The 25,864-nt window shown below is 44.0% G+C and overlaps 1 protein-coding gene across 7 annotated transcripts in view; it reads right to left on the minus strand.

Annotated features, from left to right (window-relative positions):
- The window catches only part of MGAT5 (alpha-1,6-mannosylglycoprotein 6-beta-N-acetylglucosaminyltransferase), a 334,676-nt gene that overhangs the window by 184,927 nt on the left and 123,885 nt on the right, over positions 1–25,864 (minus strand). For 6 of the 7 annotated variants that reach the window (XM_047869769.1, XM_047869763.1, XM_047869765.1 and 3 more), the window contains 2 exons: positions 24,644–25,026; positions 5,855–6,019 (listed from right to left, as the gene is read on the minus strand). In XM_047869769.1, the coding sequence (XP_047725725.1) occupies positions 5,855–6,019; positions 24,644–24,884 (406 nt within the window). In that variant the 5' untranslated portion in view covers positions 24,885–25,026. The remainder of the gene's footprint in view (positions 1–5,854; positions 6,020–24,643; positions 25,027–25,864) is intronic. The other variant, XM_047869764.1, reaches the window with a different exon arrangement.

The raw sequence follows: 25,864 nt of genomic DNA on the forward strand, positions 1-25,864 counted from the left end.
TCCTCAGCTGTCACTGCCTACAGAACATATACAAACTCCTGAGTTTTACAAGGAAAACTCTTCATATATTCCCTCAACCTACCTTTTCAGGATGGTCTCCTTTTCTACTGCTCCAAACATGCTGTGTAGGGTGTTCCGTGCTGTAAAGTAGATCTTGGGGGACCTGTCTTATTTTCCTTACCTAATTTAATTTACTCTCTCATGTCTTGATAATTATATACTCTGCTTAAAATTAATAAAATAGAATTTCTTCTAAAACATTTTTGTAATTTAAATCCACTCTCTCAGACTACTTTGCCATCATTATTCTGAATTAGCAGCTCTTTCATGAAAAGAAATAATTACCTTCTATATAAGCAGGAGTAAAATGTGTGTTGCCAAAAATTTACTGGTTTGGGTCCAGGAAAGGAGTTTCTTAAGGTCAGGAGCCCAAAAGTGCCTTCTGGGAATTTATGGAAATCTCTTTCTTGGAGGTCTCAAAGATCGGTTGCAAAGCTAACAGTTGTTGGGGCTGAGGACTTGCAACAACAACAACAACAACAACAAACCTTGCTAGGAAGAGAGGAGGAGACTTTAGGTCTCAGCTGGCTCATCAGGAAAGTGCAACATCTCCAGCATGTTTCTGCAATGGTAATAAGTGGAACACCTCCAACAATATCCTGTGTATATGAGTTTCTCAACCACAGTACAAGTGATATTTTGGGCTAGATAGTTCTCTGTAGTGGCAGCTAGCCTGTGCACTGTAGAATGTTCAGCAGCATCCCTGGCCTCTATCTACTGGACGTCAATAACACTTCCTCAGTTTGACAACTGAAATGTCTGCAGACACTGCCAAGTATGGCCAGGGGGGCAAAATCGCCTGCAGCTGAGAATGAGAGCTATAAATACCATGCTCAAAGGTCAGCATCACTTCTTCTGAACTATAGTTTTCTTTGTCTTCCTCTTCCTGCCCTCCTTCTCCTTCTTCATGATAAAAACCAAAACACCATGACCACACACAATGTGAAAACCACAACAACAATGACAGATTTTTCTAGGAAGATACCATAAGAATTATTCCTGACAGGTAGCCACATATTTATTCCTGCCCCTACAAAGAATGAAACAGAAAGAGACATGCAGGAGAAAGACACAGTTGTCTCTTGCTCTCTGCCCCGTTTCTTGGCAGCATCTGGGGGGGTGCCACTGCCCGGCTGTTACCTGATCCTGAGAAAGCCACCTGTTAAGCTGAGCACAGGATTGGGGCACTTCAGGTGCTACCCAACCCACAAATGACAGTGTGGGTAACCCAAACAAGGAAACAACACAGGTGCAACTTAATTTCAAGGTCCATTAGCAGCACGAAAGGGGGAAAATTGCACTTCCAAATGCAAGTCCTGAAACTCAGCAGGGACATTTTTCATTTTCAACTATTAAGTGGTAGAATAATAATTATGGTTCTTTTATTATTATTATTATTATTGAGAACAGCATCCAGGCTCAAATATGTTGCACTTCACTTGCAATACATTGCATGTGGCTACTGATGTTTGGAAAATGCTGGGCTAGCTAACATTCACTTTAGACTAAATATTAGAAAACAGCCACTGGAGTTGTGCCTGCATCTTCAATTTTGTGGCTGTGTTTCCCAAATGACCTTGTAATTGTAAGTGATCGTAACAGGAAAGAAATGTTATCATTAAGTTGTGCCTTCTAGCTAACCCTGAATGCTGGCTGGTTATTCAGCTTATGTTGAATGACAACAACTAGCTTTTTAAAGTATAAATAAATAAATAAATGCAGAGGGACACATGCATTTACTGCCTCAACTGATGGAGAGAGAGGCACAATGCGCCCATTACCCAAAATATTATAATCTAGAGTTGTACCCATCACATTCTATAAAAGGTCCACAGCACAGAAGTATCTCTACAAAGCTCAGACATGACAGACCCCTCCCCAAAAAAAAAAAAAATTCAACTTCATTGATGATGTCTTCTAAGGTCTGAGAAAGGGAAATAAGATATCAAGCACCACTTCCAAGCAATTCCCCACGAGCAGAAATGGAAAAGAGAAACCAGAAGGAGAAACTTCTTTTAGCAGTGAAACCAAATGCCATCCCCTCCAGCATAATCCAATCAATGTGGGCATTTACTGAGCACTCCCAACAGGGAGGCTTTGAATAAGACGTTAGAGACAAAACAGATTAAGTGGACACTGTCAGTCCCCAGAAGGCCAGCATTACCATTGTCACATATTTTTTACCTTCTCCCTATGTTAGCACATGGCAAAGATGCTATTCCAGTTCCAATGCCATTCCCTCCACTTCATCATTTAAGATAATAAAAGTAGAGAAAAGAGGAATTGGTCTTTCCAAAAACAAAAATGTCATTCTGAAAGTGGATAATTTTGGCAAAGAAACATTTAAGTTCTTTCAGGGAATATATCTAGAGAAACTGATTTACTATGCAATTGGTTGAAGGGTGTGAATTTTTCTTAAATCTGGGTTTTCATTTCTTCGATTCACCTTCATCTTCAACAAGATAAACCAAGCTCGAAAATGCAGTTCAATCTAATTCTTGATTTCAATTAAGTTCATTTCCAGCTAAACTTCTCTAGGGGAACATCACTTGCACATAATAAAAAAGCCCAGGAGTGATAAATTTGGAAAGAAAAGCCATTTTGGATAAAAGGTACAGAGAACACAGCTAAACAGAGAAAGGGAGCTCTCACGCATGCGTGCACACGAGCATGTGCACACATGCATACATGTACGCGCGCACACACACACACACACACACACACAGAGCTATCCCTAAAAAGAAAATAAATTTAAGGAACCCTTCTTCAACTGCTATGGTACCCAATTTAGAAGCAGTTTATAGCCAACCAGAAGATATATCAGCAAGCAATAAGACACAACAGTAAGCAATCAGAAACATCAGCAAGCAATAAGACACCAGAGTAAGCAGTAAAGACACACCAGGGAGAACATTTCTGAGCAATTACCACATGTCTTAATGCAAAAAGAGAAAAAGAAAAACTTCACTCAATCAGCATTGGAACCCTATAAAAATGAACCCTCTCACAGCTCAAGTGCCATTTCTGCTACGACAAGAGAGGTAATGAGGACCGTATGGCCACAGATCAGAGAGAGGGCAAAAGCAGCAATAAATGGTTTTTTTTTTTTCTCCTGAGCAAGGGTTATAAATTTAAGTTTTTGTCCTTCTTTTTGGCACCACAATCTACAGGTATGGCAAATAGTTTAGAAATATGTTGTTTGACTGACAAAATATAAAGGCCCCACCACCCTCTGGGAGAAATAAAGTAGGATGCCTCCATTCTTTCTTTCACTTCTATATCCATTGTGGCCATCACAGTGGCTAAGGGAGGAAAGCACATGCACACATAGGGACAAGCTTGCTTTTGCAAAGGTTGGTCAAAGAAACAGACAATTAGACACAGAGAACTTTTTTTTTTTATCAGACAGGTTATTAAATATCCCAGAAAACTGTCAGCTCTCCAGGAACCTCTAAGAAAATAGTAACCTATTTTTCTAAACTCACCCATTTGTGATGATTTACAAGATGATTTATAAGAAAGATGGAGCACACACTCTATATGGTGATAGGTCTTAAGCTGAGCTCAGGGGGTTCCAGGTCCCTATCAAAGGTGCCCCCTTGCCCAAACACTTAAACTCCATGAAACCAGTGAAACCACTAACTTCTTGTAGATGTTGAGAAGACAGAGTACAATCATGTGCCTCCAAGAGTTCCAAACAGTAACTGGTTATTTACTGGGAGGTTGCTAGATGTTAGTTTCCTTCCCTTCCTTCCAATTATTTTCTGGGTCACGATGCATTTCTAGCCTGTAACTCTTCCATGAGGCCCCTATGCCTCAATCCTACCCACCTTCAAAATTTACCTTCCTGTGTAAGAAGCCTTCACAGCTACCTCCAGTTACAGGATCACCATTTGTGTGATTTTATGCATATACATTATTTTCCTAAGTGTCCATTAAAAATCTCAAAGTGTATCACACGCAAAATATACCAAGGAGTGACGATGAGGTTAATTAATTATTAGACACAACTCTAAATTTTCTCCCTCGTCCCCCCTAAAAGAACACATGAAATACTTTGGTTCTTTAATTATTCGTAAACACAGAACCAGTGGCACATCAAAAGGAGACCCACTCAGAGCCAACAACTTAGAGAATGTGTTCCAGAGGTTTGTGTTACCTGAGTAAGCTAGCTCCATATGTGGGGCTGGAACCCCATGTGAAAGAAGGAGCCACCAACTCCCTCCCTCCCCTATTTCATTCCTGGACATCTACCCACAATTCTGTACCCTGGGGCTTGGAGCCCAGGCAGCGAAGTCTCCCTATAAGCCTGGCACACAAACAGGACAGTCAGCGGCAGCAAGATCCCTTACCAGGGCTGAGAATGACAACAGGTATGTTTACGTGGGCCTCATAGAACAGAGGCAGTGGGAGGCAGCAAAGCTAAAGGCAGAACACCCCACTCCACGTCTGGAGATAGGATAATGCAGAATGCCATGAACTCAGAAAGGACCTCTTCAATAGCATTTCCTACTGGGGACAGGAATGGGGGAGTAAAGACCGGAGAGGCATGGCTTCCATTTATTAATAAGCAGCTCAACACAGTGGGAGGTTTTCTTGTCTAATTACAGAAGCTGTTGGAAACTGCAGGGAAGATAGGATTTATGGCCCAGATGACACTGTCTCTGTGTTGTAATTAAAAGTTATTTTTAATACCTTTATTTGGTTGGATACTTTGGATTATTAGAAATATATTTTGTAATTTAACACTTGCTAAAGGGCAGAACAGAACAAAAAGGTAATACAACAAGCTTGCATAATGTGAAACAATTAAATGTTTTGACACTGGGAGGTAGGAAAGGGAAAGAATTGCTCCCACTTAAGTCCATGCACTTCTATAAGTCAGGGGTAGAGGTAAACCAGAAAGTACTAAGTTAGATTTTCAAAGTACCAAAAAATAACCCAGCTACTTATTTTATCCACTAACTAGAATTTGGATACCACCACCATGAGTGTAGACAACTCACAACTGTTCACCCAAAGCACCTCATCCTAACCTTGAGCTCTTTGCTCTGTCCTGGGTTTCTAAGAAATGACAGTGGTCACCCTAAGAAGACCAAGTCCTGGTTCAACCACAAAGACCCAGAGGCCAACCCCAGGCAGTGTAATGGGGAATCTGATGTAAGCGATGGACAATACGTGCTGTGTGTGACTTGGGCATTGTTTTTAATCCATTTTTCTTCTCTCATCCAATTTTAAGAAGGGACTAGACAAAATGCATCCCAGTGAAAACTGCAGGGTTTTGTCCATGAGCGGCTACAGAATCAGGCCAAGATCAGGCAGGGGCCATTTATTTCCTAAGTGCCATTTCTAGAATTTACATTTCCCCATATACACATAGGAGGCATTTTCTACAACGGTGGCTCTTCTTGAACAACAGGAAGGAGACAGTCTATTATATGCAACAGACTTTTGAAACTGATAAAAATGGGAAGGAGAAAAGAACCTCTAACCGGCATGAGCTTCCCAGATAACCTGTTTCATTTCATCTTTATCCATGCTACAAATCTCCTCATTAAATGTGAATTCCAGGAGCTCATTTCATGAAATGTGTCACAGAAACCACCAGATATTACACATCATGATGAGACTTAAAACGTGTTTTAACATGTTCATCAAAAATAAATTTAAAATGAGCTTTTCCAGGGCCATACCACGTTTATGGGATTTATACCAGTAAGAACCATTGTACTGCTTTACTCTTTTCCCAGTTGTAAGCGGGGTCTGACTCCATGTCAGGGACAACTGCTCTTACCTGCCACATTAATTTTCTCAAGTGCTACCAAGCTGGGAACAGCCGTGGTGGAGTTGGTCGAGTTTGTTCCTGTGCCATTGATTACAAGATTGTCCACCTTTGACTCTAACTTGCCAATGCGCTGCAAGATATTATCCAAAAGCACAGCAAGTGTCTTCTTCAGATCTGTGAAAGAAAATGCAAAGAGTTGAAAAATTCTTTGGCCCTTGTATGTTTGTCTGGCTCATGCGCTCGCTCGCTCTTTCTCTTCTCCCCCCCACCACCTCTCTGTCTCTGACATGAAGAACAAAGGGTGGCACAGTCAAAAAGTACTGCTTAAACATCTGCCCTAACAAACCATATGTTTTTTTTTTTTATTTTTTTAATGTTTATTTTACTTTTGAGAGAGTCACAGCACAAGCAGGGGAGAGGGACAGAGAGAGAGGGAGACACAGAATCCAAAGCAGGCTCCAGGTTCCGAGCTGTCAGCACAGAGCCCAACACAGAGCTGGAACTCACGAACTGTGAGACCATGACTTGAGCTGAAGTCAAATGCTTAAGTCAAATGCTTATCTGACTGAGCCATCCAGATGCCCCTTTAACAAACCATACCTTAAAGATGACAGTGGCCCAGAGAGCACAAATCAGTCTGTTCTGCAGTCCATGTAAGGCAGTAAGTGACATAAAATTAATTCCAGCTACTAAGTTGATAGAGAAAACTCTGGGTTACTTAGCATCCTATCAAAGCACTCTATTAAATTCCTCCTTATAGCATGAAGGTCTGACCCACAGAATCCGAACTCCAAAGTGTAGATAACATCTTGAAGTAACTTCTGGATCAATTTCATTGTTATTTTTAGTGCTATATACTCTAGTATGTCCTAATTTTTTTTTTTTTTTGCAAAGTCTTTATTTTGGTTGGTTACTTACAGAAATAATAGAAACTACAGTTCTAGATTCTAGGCATGCTGGGTAACTCAAAGGTATCTGTAGTGAAATTTAGAAAGATACTTAAATTAAGACCAGATTCATTCACGCAAGACATTTTTACGAAACAAGTGCTACGTGCCAGGCACTGTTCCAGATGCTGGGGCTATTTTCTCGTGATGCTTACATTTAAGAGCTGATTCCCTTTTGGGGAGTCTGGATGGCTTTGTTGGTTAAGTGTCCAATTCTGGGTTTCAACTCAGGTCATTCATTCACTACCTCATGGTTCATGAGTTCGAGACCCACATCAGGCTCTGTGCTGACAGCACGGATACTGCTTGGGATTCTCTCTTTCCCTCTCTCTGCGCCTCCCCTGCTCATGCTCTCACTCTCTCAAAATAAACATAAGTAAAAAATAGAGTTGGATTCCTTTCCTACACATCTGACTGGGTTAAATGCTGCACTTCCCTCTGGACAAACTACAGACACTTTATCCTCATGTATACGTAAATGTTTACTAAGTTTGTACACAAGGTATTCCACATGTACAAGATTGATTTAGCTTCTCTTCTCTGGAAACTCATAATTAAAGAAAGATATTGACTTGTACATGTGAGGAAGTCAGAAGGACAACAGGCCAGCCACCCATGTGAATAGAATCGGGCCTCATTAATGAATTGGGAGCCGCCCAGGGGAGAAGTGCATGATGTGGGTAGTAGGGTGTACAAAGTCCTAAACAGGGACAAACGCCAAGGATGCCACTTCCCCTCCTACTAGGAACAGGGTGAACTTGAGCCGAGCAGGTGATCTCACCTGGCCAGGAAAGAAGTATACACCAGATCAATTCACCAACCCCAGAACACAGCCAACTGACGTTGAACCCCGGCCGCGAGGCACTCGGGCAGTCCTATTTTGCCAAGGGGACAGGAAAGTCATCAGAATGGAAGCAAAGGTATGTTATTAGCATGGAAGTTTGTGTTTCTTAGTGGTTTACAGATGGGAGGCATGGCTGGAGCGGATTAAAAATCACCAGCAGAAACCAAGCCTACACCTTCATCCTGGAAGCCAGGTGTTCTGTGCTGGGCAGAAGCATGGTCTCCCCACCACCCTCCCCAAACCGAACATTAGACTTGTTCACCCTGTTAACTTCTGGAGTGATTCGTCAGTTCATTCTAACAAACACCAGAGCGGGCCTATTTTTTTGCTCTTCAGCATGTATACTTCCTACAGGTAAGAAGAAGCTGGCCACAACATTAGAGCAACAGAGCTAAAAATATCATTATAACCGAGAAGGGCAGAAGGGAACTAATGTTTCCCCAATGCCCATTGCAAGCCACACGCAAATCTAAGAAACCCCCTTCTCCATGAGGTAGGTGAGGTAAAATGACTTCATTTTACAGATAAGAACATGAAATAACATGCTCACAGCTATAGAAATAATAAACCGGAATGGGGACTTGAGTCAGGCTGGCCTAATTCCTGGCTGCCTCACTGGCCCAGCCAAAAGTCAAGCGCGAGAGCAGAAGAAACCAAGTGTGAAATTCAGTGTCGTTCACCCATACCATTGTGATTAAGGGCCCAGACTCTGGAGCCAAGGTTTCTGAGTTTACGTCCTCATTCTCCACTCCTATTTCCTTATCTGTAAAAGAGTGGTAAGAACCCTTGCCTCTTTGGGGTTGTTACATGGGCATAACGAGTTACTATGTATAAAATGTCCTTAATAATCACTATGTAACAGCCTGCGATACACATAGACAAAAAAAATGAAACCTTCCTCTGGGAAATGCTCTCATCTTTCCTCAAGAAATCTCTTCCTGAGTGATGCAGAGAGCTTTGCCACTTTATCCAAAGGGTCATGAGCTCGTCTCCTCCAAGAGCGGCAGTCCCACGGTCTGCATGACTCACAGTCTGCCCCTGGCACATCCTTAGCTGGCAGAAACAGCAGGGGTCAGCCACCAGCTCTGCTCTTACAGTGAACCTAAAGCATCAACTGCTTTTCCAGAATTCTGAAGATTGCCAGGGGCCAGCCAGGCAGATGGGGGCAATGGTACCACGGGGAAGCAGCCACAGTGTTAAGAAACCACCCCTCAGATAAAGGACAGCAACGTCCTCCACCTCCAGACTCTTTGCCTGCAGGCTCTCGCACCAGCCAGAGTCCACACAGGTAAAAATGGTATTTAACTACTACCAGCAATTGAGATTAGCTAGACACAGAAGCCCTGAACCTCTAGAACAGGTTAAATCAGGGTTTCTCAGCTTTCACACTATTGACACTTTGGGCCGGGTAATTATTTGTTGTGGAGGGCTGGCCAGTGCACCGAAGGGTGTTTGGCTTCTAACCAGTGAATAACAGTAGCAATCCTTTCATGTGACAACAGAAGATGTCTCTGGACATTGCCAATGTCCCAGGGGGAGGGGGCGAAACAACTGCTCCCATTTGAGAACCACAGAATTAAGCATATTCTCCCAACCCTCATCTTCCTCACTGCCCCTTTGTAGAGAGGAAATGGAAGTATGAGAACAGTCACTGAACTTGCATTATGTGTGACTTCAATTCACTGATCCCCCTGAGGGGTTGCAGGCATTGCTACAAATACAATGGGAAAAACAATGAAAGAATCGGCCCTCCTCCCTACAGGGGCTTCCCGAAGCCTAGCCCAGGGTGATGGTCTCTCAAGGGCTGGTAATCTTTTGCAACTCTTTGCCTTTTTGTTAAAAGGCAACAAGGACTACTGGACAGAGCCCCCTAACCCAAACTTACTGGTGACAGTCACTGGTGGAGCACCCTCTTAGGTAGATTACACAACTGTCACGTCAACATTAAGATTATACAAACAAATGGAAAGACATATTCCATGCTCATGGATTGGAAGAATATTGTTAAAAGGTCTAGACTACCCAAAGCAATGTACAGATTTAATGCAATCACTATCAAAACACCGACAATATTTTTCACAGAACTAGAACAAATAATCCTAATATTTGTACAGAGCTGCAAAAGACCCTGAATAGCCAAAGCAATCTTGAAAAAGGAGAGCAAAACTGGAGGTATCACAATTTCAGATTTCAGGATATACTACAAAGCTGTAGTACTAAAAACAGTATGGTACTGGCACAGAAATAGGCACACGTACCGATGGAACAGAATGCAGAGCCCAGAAATCAACCCATGACCGTATGGTCAATTAATCTATGACAAAGAAGGCAGGAATATTCAATGGGAAAAAGACAGGCTCTTCAACAAATTGTGTTGGGAAAACTGGACACACAAAAGGATGAAAGTGGATCCCCTTCTAACACCGTACACAAAAATAAACTCAAAACGGATTAAAGACCTAAATGTGAGACCTGAAATCATAAAAATCCTGGAAGAGAAAGAGAGCACAGATATTAATTTCTCTGACATTGGCCATAGTATTATTTTTCTAGATATGTCTCCTGAGGCAAGGCAAAGAAAAGCAAAAATGAATTACTGGGACTACATCAAAATAAAATGCTTTCACACAGCAAAGGAAACAAACCATCCACAAAAGAAAAAGACAACCTACTGAATGGGAGAAGATATTTGCAAATGATATATCCAATAAGAGGTTAATCTCCAAAACACATAAAGAACTTACACAACTCAACACAAAAAAGCAAATAAGCCAATTAAAAAATGGGCAGAAGACACGAATGGACATTTCTCTGAAGAAGACATGCATATGGCCAACAAACACATGAGAAGATGCTCAACATAGCTCATCATCAGGGAAATGTACATCAAAACCACAATGAGGTATCATCACCTCACACCTGTCAAAATGGCTAAAATGGAAAACACAACAAACAGTAAGTGTTGGCAAGGATGTGGAGAAAAAGTAATATTCGTGCACTACTGCTAAGAATGCAAACTGCTTCACCCCTCTAGAAAACAGTATGGAGGTTCCTCAAAAAATTAAAAATAGAACTACCCTATGATCCAGTAATCACACTACTAGTTTTTACCCAAAGAATACGAAAACACTAATTCAAAAAATATATGCACCCCTATGTTTATTGCAACATTATTTACAGTAACCAAATTATGAAGCAATCTAAGTGCCCATCAATAGACAAATGGGTAAGGATGTGGTACACACATACACACAAACACACACATACAGGAATATTACACAGCCATAACAAAGGATGAGATCATGCCATCTGAGACAGCATGGATGGACCTAGAGGGCATTATGCTAAATGAAATAAGTTAGATTAAGAAAGACAAATACCATATAGTTCCACTCATAAGTGGAATCTGAAAAAAGAAAAACAAAATGGCAGAATCAGACCTATAAATACAAAGGACAGATACCTGCCACAGAGGAGAGGGTGAGGTATGGGCAAAATGGGTGAAGGGAAGTGGGAGGCACAGGCTTCCACATATGAACGTGTAAGTCACAGGAATAAGAGGCACAGCATAAGGAATAGAGTCAATGATATTGTAACAGCAACATGATGGGACAGATGGTAGGTACACTAGTGGTGCACATAGCGTAACAAATAAGCTCATTAAATCACTAAGTCATAGACCTGAAACTAACGTAACATCATGCATCAACTATACTTAAAAAAAAAAAAAGTCAAAATAAATAGAAGATAGTCTTTCTTGATTCCTAAAATACAGTCCCCAATAAGGGTGACCCACCATCTCTTGTTGACGCCACCTACCAGAGAGTGACCATTTTGACTGTGTGACATGGTACAACTAAAGGAAGTCACGATGATGAGAAGGATGCCGACGGTCACTATCACAACTACGACCCTGTACCACCACCACCACCACCGCCACTGCCCTGTCACCGCTGCTGCCATCGATTGAGCTCTTTCTGTGTGTCAGCTACTGTCCTCAGCACTTCTCACGGATTAACACATGCAGTCCTGCCATGAGAGTATGAGGAATGTATCACTGTTACCATCTCCACTTCATAGATGATAAAACATAGCAGAGAAGTTAAGTAATTTGTTCCAGGTGACTGCAGCTTGAGGGTTCAATCTCAAACAGTCTGGTTCCAGACCCAACAGCTCTTCCCTACATGCCACACTGCCTCTTAAGAACCACTATGGACCTGCCAGCCAGCAAGCATCTCTGACCTGCTGCTTCTGAACACACTTCTCGGGACTAACCTCTGGGCTTCTGCCATGTGTTTTTGTTAAATCATATGCCAACCATCCTCAAGATTCACTGATGCCACTCTTCCGTGAGCAACTCCCCAACACCAAAAATAATCAAGAGTCTCCATTTCCAAACCTGCAGCCTTGAAATGAAAATGGAATATAAAGCAATCAGAAAAGTTGGACTGTCTAGGCACTTTACCTGGACAGGGATGTTTTCTTTCTCGATATGAAAAAAGGTCATTTTCAACAAGCAGCTATTTGAGTCACTATTTTAAGATAGCTGGACACAAGATAAAAAATAGTGTCAAGGGGCGCCTGGGTGGCGCAGTCGGTTAAGCGTCCGACTTCAGCCAGGTCACGATCTCGCGGTCCGTGAGTTCGAGCCCCGCGTCGGGCTCTGGGCTGATGGCTCAGAGCCTGGAGCCTGTTTCTGATTCTGTGTCTCCCTCTGTCTCTGCCCCTCCCCCCTTCATGCTCTGTCTCTCTCTGTCCCCAAAATAAATAAACGTTGAAAAAAAAAATTTAAAAAAAAAAATAGTGTCAATAAAACACACAGGGCATCAAGCCCATCTTTGTATCCTTACCAACTGGCACATGATAGTCCTCAGTTATGTGTGTGTTACATAAGTAAATGAACAAATGAATGAATGAACCAACAAATAGGTGGACTATGGTCTTCCCACCAATAAAGCTAAAGAAATTATACCTCTGTAGGTGATGAAATTATTTCTCACCTTTGCATTTTACAGTTAAACCTGCAAAAAATACAAGTCTTATTGCAATTTTAAATTAATACTAGAACATTTTGTGTTTTAGTCTTAATGATAATCCATTTATCCAATAAGACTGTTCACCCAAGAATAATTTCTACAGAGCTTAGCAAAGAAATTAGGGCAAATATATTCCTCCAAATTCTAGTGTAACATTTTTATATTTATCATTGTGTTTTACAGTTATTATAGCAGTAAAATGTGTCCTCAGCAGGATTACAATTTTCAATTACTAAAAGGCTTTTAAAATTTTGTTTGTGCTTCAAAGCCTTAGCCATAAAAATTTAATCCCAACATCACTACCGCAATTCTGTATTCCTAAAACTTACTGTACATGATAAAGATGAGATCAAAGCAATTGAAAACATATAAAATGTCCTTCTGGGGAAAGTAAGCTTTGCTTTCTATCATGCCAGAAGTGCTTTGATCAAGGGCAAGATCGACAAAAATCTCAGAACAGGTGCCCTGACAGCTTCTTTAAGTTTTCACATTCAGAAAGCCATGACTTTAGGGGGTGAGTAGGAGCTGGAAGATGCTACCACATTCCTGAACAGGACAGCCAAGGAGATTGCACTGTCAGCTAGACTTGCTGCCTGAGCTGGAGCCCAAGGAGATGGGATTTCAGTAGAAAGGGAGTCCTACTGGTAGGAAGAAGGTCTATCAGTATATAGGTCTATTGGCTAAAGCTGTTGAGACAGGACAGCAAACCCCGACTGCCCAGATCACCCAGGCAATCATTAATTGAGGAATGATCAAGAAAGGCAGCACTTGGGGCCGATGCTATCCTATTCCCTTCCCTTGGCTCATGCTTCCAAAGCAGTGGTTCTCCAGCCTGCTGTCCTCCAGGCCAACCTTTACCAGGCTCTGTCCTCAAGGCACTCCATCAGAATCTATAGAACCCCACGAATCAAGGACTCTGGGCACAGCCACGATTGGCTATGTTTAAGGTGTGGCCACCATGATTCGCTGACACAGAACCAACTGTGCAATGAACAAGGATTTACATATGAACTTCAAAAAATAATTTGCATCTGTGCTTGCTCCTCATCCAAGTCCCTCTTCACCAAGGCTGCCCTGAGAGGCAGAGTGCCAACAAGAAATGGCTTCACTTGCTGCTTGGGAGAAACTAGCAAAGACAGGGCGCTAATGAGAAAGGAAGGTGCTAATGAAAAAAGAATTAGCCCCAACCTCTCATTTCCACTCACTGCCAGGAATGTCAACTTTCATCAGTTATGTATTTTTAATTTTAAAATGACCTTTCCACAGAAGGATAATACAGTTTTAGTAATACGCAAAATACAGTCCATTCATCGCATACAAGGACACTGTAGTGTTGTTTATTATAGACACATCGGGACACTACCCAAATACCCAAGAAAAAAATTAAGTTATCTATGTCCATCCATTCATAAGAGAATAAGTCGCTGGATTGGAACCCAGGGAGGGCAGAGCAGGTGTCTTGTCATCTCTGTTTATCACCACTGGCTATTAACATCAGGAGCTCACTGATTATTTTTTGAATGGATGGATGAAAAACACATGTATGGCCATTAAAAATACCTGATGGCATAAGGAAATACAACAAAGAAGAGTTTTAAAAGCTGCACATAAAGTATTCCAATTTTTTTTTAGAAATGAGCAGATGTGCATGTATCTCTCCACATTTTAAAAAAGGACAGAAGGGAAATCAAAATTTATCTGGATTTGGAGGTGAGAAGTATTTTACATTATATTCTTCTTTATTTCTAAGAATGGTAAGGGCACCTGGATGGCTCAGTCAGCTGAGTGTCTGACTTTGGCTCAGGTGACGATCTCTTGGTTAGCGGTTGGCGAGTTTCAGACCCGTGTTGGGGCTCGCTGCTGTTGATGAAGAGCCTGCTTCAGATCCTCTGTCCCTCTTGCTCTGCCCCTCCCCTGCTCATGTTCTCTCGGTTTCAAAATAAACATTTAAAAAAATGGGCTTGGATCATCCTTGCCCTTGTGTGTTTTATTGACAGCATCTTCTATCTTGTGCTGAATCGTTTGGAAATGGTGACTCAAGCAGCTGCATAAGCTGAAAATGAACTTTTCTTTTTTCATGTTAGGAGAGAAAACAAGCCTACCCAGGTTAAGTGCCGAAAAGAGTCCAAGGTTTTTCATTACCTCCAGTCTACGTGCCCTCTGTTTTATATGAATATTCACTGTACTCTAACAATCATGAAGGCATATTAAAAAAAAAACAAAAAACGCTATTTGAAAATACGTATAGTGCAGTGAGTTCTACCCTTACAACTCAAAGATAGTGGCCCCAAGACCTGATGTCAGGTAAGAAGACACCTCCAGAAACATTTCAGTGACTGACCCTCACTGCCTTCTATTTGAATTCTTTTTTATTTATTTTTTAACATTTATTCATTTTTGAGAGGCAGAGAGAGACACAGAGTGTAAGTGGGGGAGGGGCAGAGACAGAGGGAGACAGAGAATCTGAAGCAGCTCCAGGCTCAGAGCCTGCCGCAGGGCTCAAACCCATGAAGGGAGGGATCATGACCTGAGCCAAAGTCCAAAGCTTAACCGACTGAGCCACCCGGGAGCCCCTCCCATTTGAATTCTTAAAGCCACCTGGTGGGTAACCCACCTGTACTTAAAGTCACAAACATGCCCTCTTCCAGTAGCTGTCACAGGCACCCACACCATGTCTCAGATGCTCAGTATTGCTGACTACTGCTCTCTCCCGGGTTAGGCTGCAAGGACACACTTTAAGCTTTGAGTCCAGTGCATACCAGAAGCAAATGTTATTCCTGAGGTGCTACAGGGGGTGTCGCTAGTATTTCAAGGAACTTTCTAGGCAGCGGAATCTGAGAAAAGATCTTATCTAGGCCTGATGACGATATCAAGTGCTTTATGGAATCTACAGATATCCAGAATGGAACTCTTGGGCTGTTGTGTCAATTTTCCTACACCTAGCCAGCTGCACGTAATAGGAATCAAGCATTTCAGCCCTTTCTACAGAAGAGAAATGAACTTGGGCTCTGGGAGGTCAAGCCCACTGCTATGGAGGGTCCCGATCTGACCTCTGGGCCCACACCTCCCTGTCAGGGAAGGGCAGCCACAGCCCACTACTCCCTCTCCCTCACCTCCTGTACCAGAAACAGGACCCATAGCAATGCCTTCTTCAGAGACAAAGTGAGCTCACCAAATCCAGCTCATCTCACAGCCCACAAGGGAAAGCCTTCTCTTTTGAACAGGGTAACGACCATCACATCTCCCACTTCCAAAATGCTCAAGTCATTCTGTGGAGCAAACACGCTTTAAAAAGGGATCCAGGGAGGAGCCAAACAGCATGTGTCTGGAGACCAGGGCAGCTGTCCTCGAGCCTGGCCAGCATGGGACCCAGCAAGGGTGCTGCGAAGGCAGGCCTGCCTGGTGATTCTGGCAGACAAGCATCGCCCAGTCTTGTGAAGGAGGGTAGTGGCAAGCCTGCCTTCCTCCCCCTGGGGGAGAGCTTACTTCTGCTCAGGTCATCCCCTGTAAATGCCGAGGACAGCTACATGAACACATTCCTGAAGCCCTGTGTTCAAACACAGAAACAGTGTCCGGTTCACATGAAGAATTTTGGTTGGGTGGTAACAGATGTAGGTACATGCAGGCCAAGGTTAGTGATAATTCACCACGCTGAATGCATTTCACTAATCTAAGTGTTTAAATAAGCTTTGTAACATGTAATCCTTACAACAAGCCCATGAAGTAAGTGATATTATTATATCTCTATTTTTAAAAAGAGGAAGCAGGCTTTTAAAACCTCATTTACCGGGGCGCCTGGGTGGCTCAGTCAGTTAAGCATCCGACTTCAGCTCAGGTCATGATCTGGCAGTTTGTAGGCTGGAGCCGCACATCAGGCTCTGTGCTGGCAGCTCAGAGCCTGGAGCCTGCTTCAGATTCTATGTCTCCCTCTCTCTCTCTGCCCTACCTCTGCTCACACTCTGTCTCCTTCTCTCTCCCAAAAATAAACAAGCATTAAAAATTAAAAAACAAACAAACAAAACACTACATCAGTGTCCTGCCCAAGATCACACACCTGGTAAGGAATCCTTCTATGGACACCTATAAATGCTCTCTAACTACCTTCCAGAATAAATGCCCCCAGGTCAGAATCATGCATAACAGCTACTTGGAGCCACCTGGACAGACAGTCCACAGGCAATCTCTTTCTTCTTACTAAAAACACTACTTTCAAATTAGTCCCAGCTGTAACTGTTCCACACAGGTAGAGTGAGGACAAGGGTCCTCACTAATAACTTCTGCTAATAACTTCTGGCTACTAGAAAGTGCCAGGTACGCACTAAGCCCTGGGCTACAGCGGGAAAAGAGAGGCAAAAACCCCTGCCCTCTGGGGGCTTGCATGCTACGTGGGGGAGAGAGACGATGAACAAATCCAATGAATATGTGCCGATAGGAGATTTAGGCATTATGAAGACTGAGAATGAAAGAGAGAAAGAACAGAAGGAGAGGAGGAGCTATGGGGGGAGGGAAGGCACACACATGGAAGAGCAAAGGCAGATTCTCAGGGACCAGCATCGCTCAGTCACCACCACGCAGCCGGTCCCAGAAGACAGCTGTGGCTTCTAGGCAGATGGGGAAGGGTCAACAGCTCTTGAGGGTGGCCACACTGGCATGCCATTGTGACAGGCCGCCAGGCAAGGGGAGCAACCTCACTTCAGGGCCCAGGACACCCTGAGTCCAAGAGGCACACCCCACCACGCACATTCTCTCCTCAAGCTGGGACTTGAAGCAACAGTGAAGCAGGAAACAACAGGCCTCATCAACCAGGGGAGCAGAAGAGGCTCCAGTCCCTTCCGGAGACACACACTCTGACTGTCACCCCTGAGGCGGTCCTCAGACCTGGGGCCTCGCTGGGCGTGCTTGGGAACCGGGCCTGGCTCTGCAGAGGTGGGGAGCCTGGAGGGGAGAGCCACGTGGGGGGACAGCCACCACACACCCCTGGCGAAGCCCCAAGCCCAGAGAGCCCTGGTTTAGGTCCTAAGCTTTTTAAAGCAGAAAAGGCCTTTATTTAATCACACCAGCTACATCCCTGTAATCACGTCCTCCTCAGACACACCAAACAGCCCAGCTCTTTTTTTTCTTTTTTTCTGCCTACCAGTGTCCCTCCAAATCAGTGTGTTTCCCTCAAGGGTAAGCATCGTTGCTTTGACAGTGGTGGTGTTCCCCATCACCCCAGCCCTCCAACACAACAGGCCTTTGATCCTATTTGTAGGAACAGAGGCAAAAAGGAAAAAGCAAATAAGTAAAATTTTAAAACACCATTCACAGGCTTTTTAAAATTTTTCTTTTTAATGTTTATTTATATTTGACAGAGAGAGACAGCGCACATCGGGGAGGGGCAGAGAGCGAGGGAGACACAGAATCTGAAGCAGGCCTCAGGCTCCGAGCTGTCAGCACAGAGCCCACGAACCGTGAGATCATGACCTGAGCCGAAGTCAGATGCTTAACTGACCGAGCCACCCAGGTGTCCCCACAGGCTTTTTTATCTCCAGTGATATCCAACCTAAGTTTTCTTCATCTTCTTTTTCATAGCAGAGGTGGAATGAAACACATGTAAAGACTCTTCTGACTCTCCAAACGTTACCCCGGTCTGTAATACAGGGCAGGGGCTATTTTTTATGAGCTACTTCAGGCAGCCACACTGGCATCACCGTGGGGGTCTCCCGTTAGCCTATGAGCAGAACCCCAAGTGATGTTAACATCTCAGAAATGGGAATCCCCAGGTCAATGAGGGCCACCTAAAGCCCAAAGGAGTTATTGCTCCGCTGCACCTTGATCTGCAACCAAAAACCCTACCATGTTTCTCCAGGGCTTGCGGTATGCAAGCCCCACCTCGTTAAGGTAACAGGAAGCACTTCCTTTCTACTTACCTCCCTTCCCATGGTGGAGGTAACAGTGGATAACATTGCAGGGTCAAAGCCCCCAAGAAGGGGCAGGCCAGGCTCACTCACAAGAACATCCATCCCCCTTCACCTCCCTCCCTCTCCCATCACACTGAGGTCCACAGCCCACAGGGCCCACCTTCCACATGGTTCCTGGCTTACTTTGTTCAGCTACAGCAAGTCTGTTGGGTCCCTAGAGGGTGCATGCAGGCCTTAGGCACACACCCTGCCATCTGCCTCACTTGTTCTGCCTCAGCTGAGCTCTGCCCCCACCTCTGCACCCTACCCGGCAACCTCTGGTGTCAGTAGGGCTAACAGACACCTCCCGAGAGAGGCCTTCTTTGACCTTCTCATTCCAAGTAGCTCCTCAAGTGCTTTTTTTTAAAAAATCACATATCCCGGGGCGCCTGGGTGACTCAGTCAGTTAAGCATCCAACTCTTGATTTCGGCTCAGGTCTTGAGCTCACGGTTCGTGGGACTGAGCCCCACGCTGGGCTCTGTGCTGAAAGCTAAGAGCCTGCTTGGGATTCTCTCTCCCTCTCCCTCTCTGCCCCTCCCCTGTTCATTCTCTACCTCACTCTCTCAAAAATAAACAAACGTTTAAAAAATAATAGAATCACATATCCCTGTGTCACTTTTATTCCTGGAATTTATTACTATCTGATGGTTATGTCAGTTAGTGTTTCTCCCTTCCATAATGAGCACAGCCTCCATGAGAGAAAGGACCTTGTTTATCTTTTCCTAGCTGTATGCACAAAGCTTATTAGGCACTGCTATATATCTGTGAAGGGCACAGTCATTTCCCAAAGCGCTAGGCTTGAAGGCTAACAGCCAATCAAGGGGACAGCAGAGGCTCAAGAAGTCAGGGGGGACCAGGAGACAGGAGCTAAGGCAGAGCAGGAGATCAAGCAGGGAAGCTGGCAGCAGGGAAACAGAATACTGGGCATAGGGGAAGGGGGTGGCAGAAAAGCTGGTGACCAGTCCAGAGCCATGTCCCAGCATCCAGAGCAGCAAACAGGCGAGAAAGGTCAGCGTGAATAAGATATGGATGGGCCACAAAGGGAGGTAGTCTCTCACTGCCCCGGGTTCCATTCCTGTTAACTTAGAGAACACAGGTGGACCGGGCCTGTGCCATAGCTAAGAGGTGATCACTGAGCATCAGAATTTGGGTCAGGCTACCAGAGACAGAGATCAATTCACCTCAGAAATAAGAAGGGCATTGACTAGGGTGGGTAACAGAATTCATGACACAATCCCTGCGACAGGCATGGCCCTGCCACATGGGCCTGGAAGAGGCAGTTCAGGCTGCACAGAAGGCCCTGGCTGTGCACATTCCCCCAAGAATGGACTGACAGACGAGCACACGAGAAACACCCTCCATCCCCCACGGACGAATGTTCCAACTGTTCTACACGGGCTACCCGGGACGTGTTCCAGGCACTACTTCTGAATTACCAAACCCCAAAAGAAGTTGAGAAGTCTCTTTTCAAGTCAGAACAAGGATGGGGGATGAGAAGTTTGAAAGTCCTGCTATCGTTTGAGGACTAATCAAACTAACACCCCCTGACATGCAGCACCTTGTTCACACGGTACAATCATACGGTAAGATAGGAACGGATACCCACTCTCAAAGTAGTATGGGTCCCTAGGGCCCTGGCCATGCAGCCAGGATATGGCAAAGCCAAACTGGCTGGCTCCCCCTAACCACTAACCTCATACCTGCCACTCAGAAGCATTTTCAGAGGACAGAGAAGTAAGACATGTTGACGTACATCTTATAAGGATGTCTTCAGTGAATTCAAACGCAGAGATGAAAGAGTCTTAGCATACCAAACAAAATCCCTTAGATAGACTCCCCTGGGGATAGATCACGGCTTAACAAACACTTGGGAGGGGGGGCGCCTGGGTGGCTCAGTCAGTAGGTTGGACTGACTCTTGGCTTTGGCTTGGGTTGTCATCTCATGGTTCTTGGGTTTGAGCCTTGAGTTGGGCTCTGTGTTTGTGGTGAGGAGCCTGCTTGGGATTTTCCCACTCCTCTCTCTCAGCTCCTCCCCTACTCCCTCTCTCACAAAATAAATAAACTTAAAAAAAAAAAAAAAAGAAAAAACATTTTTGGTAAAGGAGCAGACAGTAAACCTTTTAGGCTTTAGTCCCTGAGGCAACTACTCAACTCTGCCATTGTAATGCAAAAACCCCTAGAGGACAAACCGAGAGACCAGGAGGATTCCAAAGGCTTTACAAATAAGAACAGGATGCTATGACCCACAGTGAGCTTGCTGACCATAGCTTAGACCCTGGAAGTCCTGGGAAACTGTGGAGTCAAGGAGGGACACTCCAATGAGTGTTTCAGACTGAATCATGGGGACTACTGAAAGATGGAGTCAGCAGGTTTTAGGTGTCCCGTAAAATAAATCCTGTTTTACCATGTTTCTCTGTTACTACAGTTATCAATAATTGGGAGTGGTTCTGTTTCAGTAAAAGTTGATTTACTCAAACTGACAGAAGTCCGAATTTGACCCACAGGGAATAGTTTGCTGAACTCTTCAGCTCTAGGACCTCAAGCCAGGGATTCTAAAAAATCAGTAATAATCTAAAGTTAGCTATTACGATTCCTCAAATACCTTCCAGGGCTACTGAAGACACATTTGTAGCATACTGAGAGCCTCTGATGATGCCAATATGGGGATGGGAGAAAGAGGGTGGTTTTCTTTTCTGGTCTATTAATGGGATTACTTCGTAGTGGGCACAGATCCCAGCCATAAAGGATCAGTTCTTCATTCTCTCAGAGCAGACGTCTAGCCAGCGCTCTGTACACGGGCTGCATCTGTGGCTGAAAAAGAGACTGCAAACCCATGTCTCATGCGTCTTCATCCCCACTCCACCAATCCAACTAAACCACTGAACATCCTGCAGACCCTGCATCTTTTTTCATGTGTTTTTTTTTTTAAAGTTTATTTATTTATTTTTAGAGAGAGAGGGAGACAGACAAACAAGGAGCGAGCAAGGGAAGGGCAGAGAGAGGAGAGAGAGAATACCAAACAGGCTCCACGCTGTCAGTGCAGAACCCTATGGGGGGCTCGAAGTCATGAACCGTGAGATCATGACCTGGGCCAAAATGAAGAGTCACACGCTTAACTGACTGAGCCACCCAGGCTCCCCGGCATCATCTTCTGACATCAACCACCAGAGCTGCCTGGCTGTTGATGTGCCCACAACTGGTACTGATGGATTCCAGGGGAAGCACACATCAGCAGAATGGCTCTCCAGCTTTCTATGACTGGCCCTGGACTATATCGCCTTGCTCACTCCCAGTTGTTGGTGCCCAGAACTGAGAAATGGAGAAAGCTAAGCTGTCCAATTTTAAGTGACAGGAACCAGGTATCTGCTTGAAAACTTCCATAAGATGCTGTTGGTGTTTGCTGTTTCACTCTTAGTGCAGTGATTCTCCAAGGTGGGGAGGGAGGCAATTTTGCCCCCCATGTCTACACACATTTTTGGTGGTTACAACCGGGGGGGTGCTACTGGCATCTAGTGGGTAGGGCCACCCGAGATGCTGCTCAACATCCTGCATGAACGAACAATCCCCACAACAAAGAATTATCTAGCTCCACATGCCACAAGTGCCCAGGTGACAAACTGTTTTAGTGGGATTTCGCCACATGATGATCCAATGCCTCAAGCGCACAGGCACAGTCCAATTAAATTCCACAAACTCAGCTCCAAAGACCACTTTGATTGACATGCCTAGCTGATGAGATGAAAAGAGAAAAACAGCAGTGTGTGTTGCATTTGCCGACAGGGCCTGTTTGTTTGTTTCTTTGTTGTTTTTGAGAAAAAGAAAAATTACTTTGCTAAGGTTTATCTGTGAAAGGAAATTGGAATCAATTTTCATAGTATCTTTGAGCTCCAAACTCCTATGTTTATAAGCATATAATGTGGGGCTGAAGTTCTAACAGACTACTCTGGGGTTCTGGTAACTTTCTACAACACATGAGGTCTGTGAGGTCAAAAGCTAAGACCAGATCACTACCCTTTAGAAAACCGAGGAAGCCTAGCCTAGGAAGATGTTCAGCAACAAACAAGAAATAAAAACATTGAAAACAATTAGGAAAATTTTAATTCTATAAATTTATCATTTATGGGTTTTCTTCTTTCCCATGGAAAAAGTGTGACAGACTGAGATAAACAGAAGGAGGAAATTACAAAGGAACTACTCCCCTATTCCCCAAAATATTTAACACAGAATGTACCGAACCAGAAACCTGAAAGAGGCGTCTTTTTTACTTGTTATATTGACTTGTTACACATGAGTGACACTAATGGTGACGATTTGCTTTATTTATTCGTTCTGATGGCTTACCTACAATATTTGGGAAATACAGAAGACTGAAGTCCATGATTTATTTAAAAATCCACTCTGAAAAACTACCTAGTTGTTTTTCAGTGCGGACTCTCAAAATGGAGTCTCATTTTTTAATCCATCAGAACAAAAAAAGGTGGCATTTATTCAGGCATATTGAGAGTCCATGCCTATTGACATTGCCAAATCCAACAGATTAAAAGCAGACAGCGTGATTAGTCCAACAGTAGGCACTACTGACACTGTTCAGTAGGCACTGAAAAAGAAATTTCCACATTCTACGTTAAAAGCAACCATTTTCTCCTTACCAAAACATATAGCTGAAATTTAAAAGTAACCACATTTCCTGGATCCTTTCAAAAAGAAAAACAAATTATGTCAAATTAAGTATAACTTCCTGTGTTTGAATTCAAGCTTCAAAATGCTGCTATACATTTTCAGGAAATCACCATTTGAACTTCATATACTTTAGAGTCCGTAACTGCGGTGTCACAATGTATAACAGCAAACCTTTCCACCTCAGCCAAATCCATTCTTGCATCTCATTTATATTACACCTCTGGGTCCCAAACCCTGAGGGCACTAAGGTCTGCATTCAGTGACTAGACTTGTTAATGAGCAAGAATGACAGGACATCTTCTATGGAGTAAGTCCATTCTCATCCTTGGTGATCATAGGAGAGCTGGGAGATAGGCGCCCCACGACGTCCTACGATCCAAATTTCATCTACAATTTTTGTTTGTATTGTGTATGTATGCCTTTTTTCAAGTATTTTGCATATATCCATATACACATATTTTTGTGCATATACATAAAATATCAGAAAAATATACAGTGACATGTTAATTGTGGCTAGTTCCTAGAGTAGGTTTATATGTGATTTTCTTTATTCTTGGGTTTCTCTTTTGCATGTCTACAGCTTCTAAAGTTTTCTATATTAAGCATAACTTTTGCCAAAAGAAAAATAAATAATATTCTGTATGTATTTTTTTTCCCTCAACCTCATTTCTAGAAGAGTTTTTAGGTACCCAACAAAAAAAAGCAACGTGTACAAAAAGACTTCTTTCGAAATAAGGGCAATGAGAGGCAAGGGCAAGAAACAAGAGCAGGCAACACTGAAGAAGCTGAAGACTAAAGCTATTAGCCAGCACATAAGACCAAGTGTCCTACATACCAGCCAGAGGGAGGCACACGTTGGACTCTGAGTTTCTCATCCACCAACCCCCCCCCCACCCGCCCTGTCCTTACGTCACCCTCCTCCCCTAGTCCTCCTTCGACCCTGCATTCCTCCCCACCCTCTGTACCTTACCACCACACAGCCTTAATTAAGTTTTGTTTAGGGAAAGATAACAAGAATATTTTTCTACATTCCCTGATCATACTCTCGGATGAGATCGTGCAATCCAGAAATGTGCTGCGGGAAAGGGAGCTAGCTGCACATACAACCAACTGAGTGCTACTGCTCTGCCCCCACTGGTCCTGGGACTGAGTGTCAATGTGCACAAGAACTCAGTCTCCCCAAGGACATGGCTTTAACTTTCTAAAAGTGTCCCTGTGTGCAACTCCCTGCCACGAAGGCAGTGGCAAGGGAGGCACTCAATCCATGATAAAAACCAAGGCTGCGAGCCTCTGGAGTCACTTTGAGGCAAAGCCACATCCCATCGAGAAGCCCCAGAAGCACCACGCTTACCGTAAGCTGTCATGACACCGGCGTATGGCCCATCCACCACATTCCGGTTTTCTTCTGCCAGTGCCTTGATGTACCTCTTGCTGAGGTCCAAGATCTGCTCACGCAGCATGGAGCTGCTCTCAGGCTGAGTTCGCTGCTGGATGGTAAAATGCAGGAGCATCATACCCCAGATAAAGCCAAAAGTCACAAGGAAAAAGCCCAGCTTCTGAGAGGACAACTTCCACGGAGTAAAGAAAGCCATTGCTCTCCAGCAACTTCACCTGCCCTTGGCTCTTAAAGCGCAGAAGGGAGACACAAGTTCATGGTGCAGGCTGGGTTTGTGGGCACGTCGGTCTCACTCCGGCTCCTGCGTCAGCTGATTTCCTTTCCTCATTTCCATTCTGCTGTGAAGAAGGGGGAAAGTTAGTAGAGTGGTCGTGGCCAAACACAGTGAAACAAACCAGAAGCCACGTTTTCACTCAATTGGCTCCAAAATGCAAACTTCCTTTTTTCTTCATTTGCTGGTTCAATATCTTATGTTATGATTCCAGATCTGTAAGCTGAGAGGGGAAATCTGGCTAGGCGACAAAAGCTGCACAAATACAGAGGAGGAAATGTGTGTCTGACTATGTTAACAGGTGTAGCAGGGCTGTTCCAGTCTGGACCAAGTTCAAAAACAGGAAGCCTGTTTTACAAGGTGGGGAAGAGATGGAAGGGTATTCTACTGAATGTCAGCAAAAACCCAAGTGGAGCAGAGCCCTATCAACATGGGGTAGTCGTGTGCATCTGTAAATTGAGCTGACAAAGTCATTAGTATGTGCTCTGGCAAAGATTTGAGCATGCTGCTGGAGAGGTGAGCAGAAAGTGGGCGCCTCCTTAGGGGGCTAGATCAGGAAAGAGGAGAAAGTCCCCGTATTACGTAAGTGTGGCCAGCTCTCATTAGCAGTGTCCAGAGAGAGAGGAGTTGAATCTCTCAGGAACCACCAGGTGGCCTCTCCCCGGGCACCAGTGCAGAGAAGCTATGCCAGGGCACCTGGTGATCTTCCTGTTCTAGCTACCATGAGTGAAAGAGGCACCTCGGCACTCATTTGCATACTTCAACTCAGAAAATATGGAGCACGTGATTAAGACTCCTTTCCTGTAACTCTCACTTTCACTCACACCATGCAGCAAAATGTGAGGTACAAAGGCACAGTTTCGATCCTGATCAGGCAGATCCTATTTGGTGCCCTATTCGGGCCA

This window comes from Prionailurus viverrinus, chromosome C1 (assembly GCF_022837055.1).
Source record: "Prionailurus viverrinus isolate Anna chromosome C1, UM_Priviv_1.0, whole genome shotgun sequence".
Lineage (NCBI taxonomy): Eukaryota > Metazoa > Chordata > Mammalia > Carnivora > Felidae > Prionailurus > Prionailurus viverrinus.